Source organism: Nannospalax galili, unplaced genomic scaffold (genome assembly GCF_000622305.1).
Source record: "Nannospalax galili isolate Female #2095 unplaced genomic scaffold, S.galili_v1.0 scaffold1892, whole genome shotgun sequence".
NCBI classification, from domain to species: Eukaryota; Metazoa; Chordata; class Mammalia; order Rodentia; family Spalacidae; genus Nannospalax; species Nannospalax galili.
The window spans coordinates 943,515-956,948 of NW_008331144.1; the positions used below are offsets into that span (position 1 = coordinate 943,515).

At 47.6% G+C, this 13,434-nt stretch overlaps 1 protein-coding gene across 2 annotated transcripts in view; it reads left to right on the forward strand.

Annotated features, from left to right (window-relative positions):
• The first annotated feature begins 1,963 nt into the window (after window positions 1-1,963).
• Guca1a (guanylate cyclase activator 1A) overlaps window positions 1,964-13,434 on the forward strand; it is a 19,141-nt gene continuing 7,670 nt past the window's right edge. Inside the window, exons 1-2 of one of the 2 annotated variants that reach the window (XM_029558667.1) lie at window positions 1,964-1,976; window positions 12,432-12,641. In XM_029558667.1, coding sequence (XP_029414527.1) covers window positions 12,441-12,641 — 201 coding nt within the window. In that variant the 5' untranslated portion in view covers window positions 1,964-1,976; window positions 12,432-12,440. Of the gene's footprint in view, window positions 1,977-12,358; window positions 12,642-13,434 lie in introns of those variants that run through there. The other variant, XM_008823391.1, reaches the window with a different exon arrangement.

Sequence of the window (13,434 nt, forward strand, 5' to 3'; positions counted from 1 at the left end):
GGAACCGAACTCAGGTCCTTTGAAAGAGCAGTTCATGCTCTAACTGCTGAGCCATCTGTCCTGCCCAACCAACTTTCTCCTTTTTCTCTTCTTTAGGTCTCACAGAAATCCTTAGTTCCCGGCCATGGGCCAAAGACACCATCAGGCAGAAAGGTGAAGGCACCATCTCCACCGTTGTCCTACTCCTGGAAGAGGGACCGTGAGCAGTCTCTGGTGGCAGCCTATGTGCCAGTAGTGGTGGACTCTCAAGGGCAGAACCCAGGCAACCTCAGGTTCAAGTTCTACACTTCGCAGTATTCCAACTCCCTGAACCCTTTCTACACCTTGCAGAAGCCGACCTGTGGCTACCTGTACCGCAGGGAAACGGACCACACCCGCAAACACTTTGCTATACCTCCGGCCAACCTGATCTTGTGGCGCACCTAGTCCCATGGCAGCCATAACTCCTCATCCTGCACCATCACCCCTGTGAGCCCGGGTCCTAGAGGGAAAGGCCAGTCACTCCTGGAGGAGCCAGGTGTGCTGCACCGGCAGAGGGAGGCCTCATCTCAACAGCAATAAACTTTGTCCTTTCTTCTGAATGGATGGCTGCAGGTTGGGTAAACTGAGGCCATGGGAGTATTGCAGAGTAAGTTTATTCGGGGGGGGCTGAAAAGTTGGAAGGACTTACTCTCAGTGCCTTCATCCCAAGAATACTACCCTTCCAGGGCCCAAGTATCAGCCCTTGTTGGTCATAGCATCCCCACGGTCCAGGCTTGATAATCGTCCAAAGATAAAAACAGTTATCTGCTGGCTATGGCCCCTGCTCTCTCATGAGGTCATCTTACCCCAGGTTGGAACAGTCATGAGAGAATGGGAAGAATGCAGAGAATGGACAGTCTCTAGTCATTCCTGAAAAACAGCACTTTTTTTTTATTTTTTTTGAGACAGGGTCTTGTGTAGAGCAGACTGGTCTCAACCTCACTATGTAGCTCAGGTTAACCTTGGACTCAGGGTCCTCTTACCTCTGCCCCCTGGGTGCTGGGATTACAGGTGTGCACCACCATGCTGGGCTTGAAACAATCTCTTCTGACTCATGGTTGTTGGTGGGGGGTGAAGCCCGGTTCCTGGTTTCTCCTCTGATCCAAAACTGCTGACCCCAGGACCCCTTACACTTATGGGCTAAGGATCATGGGAGAGAAGGGTGAAGACAAGAGGTCACTTGGTGCATAGTGGCCCGAGAGAGACCGTCATGCTGGCCTGTGGGACCTAACTGCACTGATACCTTTCCAGCTCCTTAATTTCAGTAACTTCATGAAATCAGCTATTGTGAGACTATTTATGCCATGGAAATGGCAATTACCTATATATGGGTCTCATGTCATTTCTGGGAATCACAATTCCTGCTATGAATGCCTATGGCAGTGTATTTGGTGGAGCATAGATCTTGCACCCAAGAGGTCTTTGAGGTTAGCGTGAGGAGGGATAGAAGGCCTTTCTCTGAAAAGATGGTAGGGCCAGAAGAAAGAAGAGAGGATCCCCGGAGAGAGGCTGTCCTGACAGGGACCGTCTGTGCTTTCTGGCTGCTTACTGTAGGTGTTCTTTCAATTCAGGGCTCCCCCCAGTGCCTGCTGACCTGGCTGGAACCAAGCCACCTGGCGTCCTCTGCTGCTCACTTGTCAGTGTTTGAGGAATTGAGGGTAGGAAGGAGCTGGGGCGTCCGTTGTTCAGAGCTGGAGCTGCTGTCATTTATTGCTTCCTTCCAGATTTGCCCTTCACTCCCACCTTCAGAGGGTCCTCCCCTCCTGTAGCTGTGCCCCAAGACTAGGGCCTGCCTACTCCGGAAGGCTAGCATAACCTTCCATCAGATTGCAAGGGATGGAGGCCTATGATGCCCATTTTACTGCCATACAGAGGGCGTCTGGGCAGTTCATTGCCCTTACACAAGCTTTTATATTTTAATTTTAGTTTGTGTGTATGTGCATGTGTCTGTGTGAGTGTATGTCATGTATGTAGGTGCTATAAGAGGCCAAAACAGGGCATCGGATCCCCTGGAGCTGGAGTTATAGGTGGTTGTGAGCCATCTGACATGGGTGCTAGGAACCAGACTCAGGTCCTCTGCAAGAGCAGCAAATGCTCTTAACTGCTGAGCCATCTCTCCAGCCCCATGCACAAGCTTTTGATCCTCCCTATTTTATTCCTCCACATCCTGTATCCCAGATTGACTCCAGGAGCAGCCCCCCATCCCTGCCATGGGAACCTCAGAGGTCTGCAACAGGTCTTTGTGTTTCCACTTACCTCTTTTTCCTCTTTGGGGGCATCGAAGTTTCAACGTTGTTCCCTCTGTTAAGTCACCATTTGTCCAGCTGCTCCTTTCTAATATTTTATTGCAACTTTGTCTGCCATCTTTATTATCTAGGAGGCAGGGCTTCCTCCTGTAGTCCAGGCCAGCCTGTGACCCAGACTGAACTGGACAGTAAGCACCGTGTTGTGCAATGCATTTGGAGGTCAGAAGAGGGCGTTGGAGTCTCCTGAACCTGGAGTTACAGATGGTTGTTAGTTGCCATGTGGGTGAGTGAACCCAGGTCCTCTGCAAGAGCAGCCAGTGCTCTTAACTGCTGAGCCATCTCTCCAGCTCTGAGTCTGTATAATCAGAAGTCTTAATCATTCATTAACTTAATCTTCCCACTACTGAACCGGGTCTTTGAGAGGCAGGGTTGTAGCTTGAATCACCTCTGTCCAGACACAGCCTGTGCAAAGCGTGCTGACGGGTCCGTAGCTTGAATCACCTCTGTCCAGACACAGCCTGTGCAAAGCGTGCTGACGGGTCCTTAGCTGGAGCAACTCCCTGAGCAAGAACCTCTGCGCCCCCTTGAGCCCCTTCTTGGTAGTGCAGTCGCCTGGGGCGACCTTTAAAGAGCCCTACCTGGGTGCTGGTGGGATAATATCCTGGGGTTTATTTCCATGGAGAAGCTAAAGGTGTTTGAGATAAAAAGTAAATGACCTGCCCAGGTCAAAAAAATTTTAAGTGGTAGTTCCAGTTTTTCTACATCCCTAACATGTTTTCAATCCTTAAAAAAAAAAAAAATTTTTTATGTATGTTTTGCCTACGTGTAGGCAAGTGAATGGTAGGCTCAGGGTTATTTAATGTGGCTAAGGAGTGAGTACTCCACCCTCACCCTGGAGAGGCAGGCCTGGGATCGCTGCCCCCTCTGTAGTCAGAGCACCAGGAAGCTACAAGACCTCCCTCACTGCGTGGAAGGTCTGATTCGCACCCTCCAGCCCTCCATGCCTGGAGCATGCCTCCTCCCCGAGGCTGCCCTGTAGATTTTAGGCTTCCCTGACTTAGCTTCAGGGTCTCAAGGGGGATTCCATTCTTAACCGGGCCTTCCCCCTCCAAAAGCAGTGATCTCTGTCAGCTGTTAGGACGGTGGGCCACAACGGGCCAGCCGGCCAAAGAAGATGGCCCCAGATGGGAGTGAGGGGCATGTGGAGTCCATCTGGCTCCATGCAGCCCTTCTTCAAAGAATCAAACAGGGCTGGAGAGGTGGCCTAGCGGTTAAGGGCACTGGCTGCCGTTACAGAGGACCAGGGTTTGATTCCCAGCACCTACATGGTAGCTAACAACTGTCTGTAACTCCAGTTCCTGGGGATTGAACTGCCTGTACAGGGACTGCACTTACATACATGTAGGCAAAACACTCATACATATAAAAAAAAATTTTTTTTAAAGGATTGGAAACATGTTGGGGAGGTAGAAAAATTGGTACCACCGCTTAAACGTTTTTTGAACCTGGGCAGGTGATTTGCTTTTTGCCTCAAACACCTTTAGTTCCTCTGTTCAAATAATCCCCAGACGCTATTGTGTCGTGAGTCTATCCACCACACTCAGCACAGTGGCTGGGTAAGCCTGTGCTAACAGAGTCATCCTCTGCATGCCATTTGCAATTACGCATGCGCACTCACTCCTCACTCGCTTTTACAATTACGCAGGCGCACACTTTTTCTCTAAGCCCGATGGCTCAGGTGTGTAAACTTGTACCCTCTTCACTCTCCTTTCTGCAACCACACACACAGTCACACTGAACGCTTTCTGTAACCATGCATTTGCACACTCGTTCAATGATACGGTGTGTGAGTTTCTGCGTCTCCAAGCAAAGCTAATCTGAAACCTGGTCTGGTGGTACAGGTTGGTAATCCCAGCTACTCATGAGGCTGAGGCAGGAGAGTCTTAAGTTCAAAGCCAGCTTGGACAATTGAGCTAGATCTTGTCTCAAGATAGACAGTCAAAAGAGGCTGGGGGTATAGCTCAGTGGTAGTGAGCTTGCCCAGCATGTGTGAGGCCCAAGGTTCAACCCCCAGAAAAATAAAAACAAATGTTACTCATTTGGGACAGCCCTGTGTGGTAGTCTGGCAGCTTTTGATTGCAGCACTCAGAAGGCAGAAGAATACGGATCTCTGTGAGATCGAGGCCAGCCTGGTCTATATAGTGAGTTCTAGGCTAGCTGGGGCTACAGGGAGACCGTGTCTCAAAAAATATTGGTCTGGAGAAATTGCTCAGCGGTTAAGAGCACTGACTGCTCTTGCAGAGGACCCATGTTTGGTTTCCAGCACCCAGATGACAGCTAACAACCATTCCTAACTCCAGTTCCAGGGGATCAGATGCCCTCCCCTCACCTCCATGGGCATTGCATGCATGGGTGCATTTACATACATGCAGGCAAAATATCATACATCTAAAATAAAAAAGTAGATAAACTTTTTAAAAATCATGAGCTGTTGCAAGTGTGTGTGCACGTGTGTGTGCGTGAGTGTGTGTGTGCATAAACAATCACAGAGGGCTGGGAATGTAGCTGTTTTGAGTGCTTGCCTAGCATACATAAAGCCCTGGGTTCTTCCTCTAGGACCACATACAATCAAATGTGGTGGCCATTTGATCCTGTGATCCCAGCACTTGGGAGGTAGAGGCAGGACAATGAGAGGTTCAAAGTCAGTCACAACTACATAATGAGGTCAGCCTGGGCTATAAGAGACCCTGTTTCTAAAAACAACAAAGGTGTGATGGTGTACACTTTTAACCCCAGCACTTGGGAGACAGAGACAAATGGATCTCTGTGAGACTGAGGCCAGCCTGGTCTATATAGTGAATTCTACACAGTGAGACCCTGTCTCAAACAAAACAAAACAAAACAAAACAAAACAACTAGGCGAACAAACAATCACTGAGAACTATTGAACTCGAGTATTGGGAATCGGGGCATGGGCACAGTTGTGATGTTCCTGGTGAGCAGCAGTACAGGGATTCCCATCACACCTGCTGGGTAGAGGGAGGGAGCTGTTTCTACAGGAACTCAAGAGCTGGGACTGAACACAGGAGAATGTCTCCTCTCCACTGTGACCCAGCAGCAAGCAGGTGAAACATGGACACTCAGCCCTCTCTCCTGTACCTCTAGTTTCCCCCAGTACATCTTGATGGATGAGCCAACTGGGAGCCAGAGAACAGTGGGAAGCCAGTCTGTGAGGGTCAGCCTTGCGGGAGGCAGGGAGGGGTTGTCAGTGTCTGAGGCTCAGAGCTCCAGGAGAGAGGTAGTGACTGGGGAGTAACTAACATGAATCTCTGTGCTTGGAGGGCACAGACATGAACTTTCCCCAAGGGCAGCCTGGCCAGACACCTGCTTGTAGTTCCAGAAGGAACCGAATTGAATGTTATGTCTCTGTTATTGTCCAAGGGTGAGGGTTACCACGGATTCTGAGGTGATCCTGGTGATTTCCACTTTCGGCTGTCCTATCTTTACAGCCCTCTCCTCTGGGGTGTTGGGGAGGCCTGTGACTGGCTCCCAGTTCATAGAATGTGGCAAAGTCAATGGGGTGTCTCTCCCTTGCAAAGCTGTGTTGTATATAAGATTTCCTGTTAGCAGACTAGAGACTTCCCTCGCTGGCTTGATGAATTAAGAGGCACACTGTGGAAACAAGTGGAATAGAGTGGCTTCTATAAACCACAGTCTAGGACCTGCAACTGTCCTCAAGACAACATCCAGTAGAGAGCCGGAGCCTCAGTCACAGGGCAGCAAGGAGGGGCAATCTGTCCCCCACCCGAATGAGTTCAGAGTGTTCTTCACTTGAACCTTCAGATGAAAACACAGCTCACTGGCTGATAGCATGGGAGACTCTGGGATACAGTAACTGTGGGATAATGTGTGTGGCAGAAGGCCACAACTGGCCAAAGAGTAGAGAGTAAGAGACTACAGAGAGCCTGTCCCTAAATAGGATTCCTATATTAAACCTCACCCACCCAGGGTTTAGGGACTATTGAGGAAGAGGGGAAGGAAAGATTGTGAGACCCAGGGGTGATGCAGGACCACAAGGAAACAATTTTCCTGGCTGCTGGGAACTTGCTCATTTGAACTTACAGCAATGGTGACAGCATGCACAAGACCCGTGCAAACTCAAGCCAGACAAAAACCCAGCATAGAAGAGGGGAAATGGGTGGGAGGCCCCAACCCTAGCTGAGGAACTAGTAACAGCTGATCACTGCTGGGTGAGAGAGAGAGTTGGTCTTCAAGGGAGTGACACTAGATAGACTGACCAGGCTCCAGTGGATGAACTTGCACTGAAGGATATCTGGGGACACAAACCCGATTCCATAGGCCTTAACATATATGACAGAATGCATGAAATCTGGTGGGCAGGTTATGGAAGGATTCAAATAGGGGAGGGGATCTAAATAAGATTAAGATGTATGAAATGTACAAAAAATTCAATAAAAATATACATTGAAAATAAAACAAATGTGTGTGGGTTTAAGCTGCTGATGTGGTAATTTGTTTTGCAGTACAGAAATCTAACATAACACCTAAGCAAAATGTGAGTGGTGCTGAGGGGGAGATGAATTCTGCTGAGATTTGGGGATATCCTTCCCCTACAGGTCTAGAGAACTCAGCCAAAGCTGGGGATCCCTATCTCTGAGCACCTCAAATACATCCTTCAGAGAGAGTAGACATAAAACAATCCCAGTGGGTTTATTTTTTTAAAAAAGGCGTGGTGGTGCAAGCCTGTAGTTCCAGGACTTAGGAGGCAGAGGCAGGCAGATCTCTGTGAGTTCAAGGCCAGCCTGGTCTACATAGTGAGTTCCAGGACAGCTGGGGCTACAGGGAGACCCTTCTTCAAAAAAAAAAAAAAGACCCAAAACAAAACAAAACAAAACAAAACTATTCTTGGGCTGGGCGTGGTGGCACATGCCTTTAATCCCAGCACTCAGGAGGCAGAGGCAAGCAGATCTTTGTGAGTTCAAGGCCAGACTGGTCTATGAGTAGTGAGTTCCAGGCCAGCTGGGGTTACAGGGAGACCCTGTCTCAAAAAGACCAAAAGAAAAAAACAAAACTATTCTAAGTGGGTTTTTTCGTCTCTTTGAAGCAGGGTCTCCCTGTAGCCCCAGCTGTCCTGGAACTCACTATGTAGACCAGGCTGGCCTTGAACTCACAGAGATCCGCCTGCCTCTGCCTCCCAAGTGCTGGGACTACAGGCATGCGCCACCATGCCCGGCTATTTTAAGTATTTTATTTGTTAGTTTAATCTTATGTGTTTGACTGTAATGCCTACATGTATGTAAATGCGCCCATGTTGTGCAATGCCCACGGAGGTCAGAAGAGGTTGTTGGATCCCCTGGAACTGGAGTTACAGGCAATTGTTAAACACCATGTAGGTGCTGGGTGCTGGGAATCCAACTGGGTCCTCTGGAAGAACAACTTGTGCTCTTAATTTCTGAGTCACCTCACTAGTCCCCCAAATAACTATGCTTTTAATAATGTGACCAATACTTGTTCATTCTGAATCACTATAAAGTACATATTATTTTACATTTTAATTATATATTTATTTTATGTGTGTATATGTGTGTATGGGTGTGCATGTGCCATAGTGTGTGTGTGTAGGTCAGAGGACAACTTTCAGGAGTTTGCTCTCTCTTTACACCATGTGGGTCCCAGGGATTGAACTCAGGTCATTAGATTTGGTGGCAAATGCCTTTACTCACTGAGCCATTTCATCTGCCTCCAGACTTTTTTAAATGAACCTTAAAAAATTATTATTATTATTATTATTATTATTATTATGTGTGTGTGGGATGTGTGGACACACATGCCATGGTATATGTATGGATGTCAGAGGACAACTTTGTGGCATCAATTCTATTTTTACATAGGTCCTGGATCACCAGGCTTACATGGAAATCACCTTTATTTGCTGAGCCATCTTGCTGACCAGATTTTTAAAATTTTATTTTATGTGTATGAGTGTTTTGGTTTTATGCATGTAAATGCATCCATGTCATGCGGTGCCCACGGAGGCCAGAAGGGGGTATTTGATCCCCTCCCTCAGAACTAGAGTTACAGACAGTTGTTAGCTGTGGTGGGTCATATGGGTGCTGGGAACCGAATTTATCTCCTCTGCAAGAGCAGCCAGTGGTCTTACCTGCTGAGCCATCTCTCCAGCCCCATTTTATTTTATTTATTTATTTATTTTAGACAGAGTCTCATGTAGCCCAGTTTGGCTCTGAACCTAATGTTCAGAGGATGACTTTGAACTCTTGATCCCAAGTGCTGGGATTACAGGAGTGTGCCACCATGTCCAGTTAAAATGATAAACAAGGTCTCCTTATAGCAGTCCTCACTGGTCTGGAGCTTGCTATGTAGACCAGGCTGGCTTCAGTCTCACAGAGATCTACTTACCTCTGCCTCCTGAGTGCTGAGATTAAAGATGTGTACCACCATGCTCAGTACAATGATTTTTTTAATATTTATTTTTAAGTTTATATGTGTGTGCCTGCATAGAGTGTATGTGTGCCACATGCATGAAGAAGTCCGAGGAGACAAGAAGAGGGTGTTGGATACCCTGGAACTAGAGTTAAAGATGGTTGTGAGCTGCCATGTGGATGCTGGGAACCAAACCTGTGTCCTCTGCAAGAGCAGCAGTAAGCATTGTTAATCACTGAGCCATCTCTCCAGCCCTCAAAATGATTTCTTTAAAGCAAAGATTTACACAGTCACTGGTGATTCCATGACCTAGAAACAAGCTCTCTTAGCACTTGGTCATTCCCTTCCGGTCATAGGTGTGTGTGCCACAAGAGACATGTGCAACAGTGCCAAGACCGGCTGTAGCTCAGCCTTTCTTTCTGGTCTTCTTTTGTGGTGCTGGGAATTGAACGCAGGGCCTTCTGTATGCTAGGCAAGTGCTCTACCACTGAGCTACAGCCCTGGTCCCCTCTGGATTTTTATTTCTTGTTTTATGTGTGTATGAGTATTTTGCCTGCATATATGTAAGTGCACCTGTGCATGCAATACCTGCAGAGGTCAGAAGAGGGCATCAGATCCTCTGGAACTGAAGTTGAGATGGTTGTTAGCCACCATGTGGGTACTGGGAGTGGATCCAACATCATTGCTCTTAATCACTGAGCCATCTCACCAGCCCCCTCTCTTCTTTTTTTAATTTATTATTTTTATTTTATGTATAAGAGTGTATTGCCTCCATGGGTGTAAGTGAACTCAAATCGTGTAATGCCCCATGTGGGTACTGGGAGTGGATCCAACATCATTGCTCTTAATCACTGAGCCATCTCACCAGCCCCCTCTCTTCTTTTTTTAATTTATTATTTTTATTTTATGTATAAGAGTGTATTGCCTCCATGGGTGTAAGTGAACTCAAATCGTGTAATGCCCATGGAGGTCAGAAGAGGGTGTTGGATCCCCTGGAGCTGGAGTCACAAATGGTTGGTAGCCACCATGAAGGTTTCTTTTTTTTTTTAAACTTTTTTTGGTCTTTTTGAGACAGGGTCTCCCTGTAGCCCCAGCTGGCCTGGAACTCACTATGTAGACCAGGCTGGCTCACAGAAATCTGCCTGCCTCTGCCTCCTGAGTGCTGGGATTAATGGCGTGGGCCACCATGAGGTTTTTAAAAGAGCATCCTCAGCTCTGGTCCCTTTGGACCCATTTGCTTAGAACAATGAACAAAACTGCTTGGAATTAGCCAGGAGAAAGCTACCTGTGGTTTTTATGATAGGAAGGATAAACATTGCTCCTGGGAAGAAAGGCCAGCTCACATGGCCCCTGCCCATCTGTTCTGAAAATCTGTCCTTCAGCCATGACATGGCTGTTGCTGTCTTGGAATCAGAACAGTTGTGATTAGCCACACAAGACCCTCACAAGGTCAGGTCAACTAACATTACCTTGTGAAAATGAGGGAGGGCTCACTAGTCACAGGAAGGGCTTATTAGGCAGTCACAACCATTTCATGCAACCAGTCCTAGCTGCAAGAGAGGCTGGAAAAAGAATTTTCTTGCTCTATATTAGGCACAGGCCTGGGAGCAGGAAGTTGAGGATGGGGTTGAATAGATCTGGTTAGGAATTGTTTTGCTTTGGTTTGGTTTTTTGACACAGAGTCTCATGGCCTTGAATTGGCTGTGAACTCATTATGTAATCAAGGGTGACCTTGAACTTCTGATCCTTTTACCTCCACCTCCCAAGTGCTGGAGTTACAGAAGTCCATAATCATGCCTGACTGCTTTTTGTTTTTATTTGTCTTTTATTTTTCCCCCTCTGAACCTTGGAGGGGTAATACAGATGTCTGATGGTTTTCTTCCATTTATGACAAAGCACTGAGCCACTATATCAAAGCTACAGTCCCTTAATATCACCAGCTAGACCAGTCATGAATCTCTGCAGCAATCATCACTGACTGCAAAAAGCTTTCCTCAAGGGGCTGGAGAGATGGCTCAGTGGTTAAGAGCACTGGCTGATCCTACAGAGGACCTAGGTTCAGTTCCCAGCACCTATATGACAGCTAACAACCATCCTTAACTCCAGTCCTAGGGGATCTGATGCCCTCTTCTGTCTGCCATGGGTATTGCATGCATGTGGTGCACTTACATACATGCAGGCAAAATAGTCATACACATAAAAATGAAGAAAAATAATAAAAGCTTTCCTCAAAAGCCAAGGCCAACAACTTGCCACCTGGGATTTTCTCCAAGAACCCTCATGCTCAGATGGCTCAGTTTTGGTTTTATTTTCATGTCACCCATAGCAACGGACATGAAATTGCCACCTTAGCAGGTATACCATCCCAGACCCCATGGGGAAAGGTAGACATTTCAGGATTTCCCTGCAGCATAGTCTACCGTCAGATGGACCAGCCTCAGTTGCCTACCTTATCACCAACAGCAGAGGCCACACAACAACTCCAGCTCATACTTGGCTCCATGGGTCCGTGCTTGAGCACCAACTGTGTGGCATGATTTCCTGGGGAGAAGTGAATGAACATCTATTTGCCCCAGATCATGCACCGATGACAAACCAAAGAAATGATTCTGTCCCAGTCTAGCTTGGTGACCCAATGAGTTTATTGGGTTTACTTACAGGAGCATAAGTAACACTGGGGCAGCTATACCACTGAAAAGCCCCACCATGGGTAATGACTCCCTTTTACAAAAGCCTAATCCCTGGAGTTTCCTCAGCAACTTGCAGGCAGTGCCAGTCAAGACCTCTCTGTCATAGCAATTTTTCACTGCTCATATGACCTTTAGGAGGGACCTCGAGTTGTTTCTTGGGAGTTTTGGTAATTTTCTTGTGAGTTGCATGAGTCTCCTGCTTTTCCTCCCGGAATCACTGTTTCAGTTCAGAGGGAGCAACTATACAACATGGGACTTGTATGTGTGTGAGTGTGGTGTATGTGTGTGTGTGTGTGTGTGTGTGTGTGTGTGTGTGTGCACATGTTTCTGGCCATGGTTCTTTCTAGCTGCTCAGGACACTTCCTGGAAGCTCACAAAGTCTGAAACTACACAGATGATCTCGTATGATTGGATCCCACTCAGTTGAGATGGACAAGTGCAGAATCAGCCTTGATAACTGTACACAGCAGCCCCATTAAGATTCCCACAGCAGCCTCGCTCTGCAAGAGAAACCAGACATATCTTATATATATCCCATGTTGAAGGCAGGATTGCAGAACACTGTAGATGAATCAGGCCAAGAAGGGGTCATAGGATCAGAGCTGGCTGGCCACCCACTGGATCTTGGTAAGAAGGGATTAGGAGACTGCAAACTGAGTAAGAAAATCCTCTCCCCTACAGCTCAAGGCTGTAATCCTGGGACCATACTTCTCTAAGCTTATTCTGTTTCCAAACCTTGCAGTCTCCACTGGCTACAAGGATTTGGGTGGGGACTTTTTAAACTCCAGTCTTCTGACATCTCCTGGTTTGGCTGTGGGCCACCATCTCCTCTCCATGGTTGCCGATACCAAATCTGATGCATCGAATCATCTTTATTTAGACCCGGAGGTCTCAGGCTTGTGAGAGGGGAGCCTGAGTTTCAGAAGGTTAAGCCTTCTGAAGGCCCACCAGGCCTTAAGCAGGGAGCAGTAGGGAACTGGACCTGTCCATCCAGGGCGTCAGCCTCCTGCAGGTCTGGGCCATGGGTAACGTAGTGGAGGGCAAGTCGGTGGAGGAACTGAGCAGCACTGAGTGCCACCAGTGGTACAAGAAGTTCATGACTGAGTGCCCCTCTGGCCAGCTCACACTCTATGAGTTTCGCCAGTTCTTTGGCCTCAAGAATCTGAGTCCCTCGGCCAGCCAGTATGTGGAACAGATGTTTGAGACCTTTGACTTCAACAAGGTAGGCAGGGGCCAGGAGGGAAGGCAAGGAGTGGGGGCTGATTCCCAGGGGATGCCTGTGGAAGCCTGCATAGCCTGGGAATGAGGACATGCAGACAGAGCAGAAGCATCCACTGGAAGACTTCATGCACTTTTGATTGATTATTATTTTAATATTTTACTTATTTTATGTCCACCTGTGTTTGTGCAATGCCAGAGGAGGTCAGAAGAGGGCATTGGCTCTCTTGGAACTGGAGTTATGAATGGCTGTTAGCCGCCATGTGGGTGCTGGGAACCAAACTCAGGTCCTCTGCAAGAGCAGCCAGTCCTCTTAACCACTGAGCCATCTCTCCTCTGGCCCCTTGATTTATTATTTTTGAGACAAGGTCTTACTATGGAACCAAGGCTGGTTTTCAACCCTTGGTGATCCTCCTACCTCAGCCTCCTAGATGTTCTGTGGGTATGAGGACTGGGGACAGGTACAGTTGTCCGATCACTGGGACCTAGATACTCCCAACTACAAAGTTTCCGGTGACCTAAGCTCGCCTTTTCCCCAAGTGAGTTTGAAGGTGCTGATGGAGATCAAGTCTTTTCTGTAGCTGCCTGGATGCATGGGGTGAGACTTTTGGAGACACTAGAGGGACACAGAAGGGCCGCCTCTTTCTTTCTTTCTTTCTTTCTTTCTTTCTTTCTTTCTTTCTTTCTTTCTTTCTTTCTTTCTTTCCTTCCTTCCTTTCTTTCTTTCCTTCCTTCCTTCTTTCTTTCTCGTCCTTCCTTCCTTCCTTCCTTCCTTCCTTCCTTCCTTCCTTCCTTCC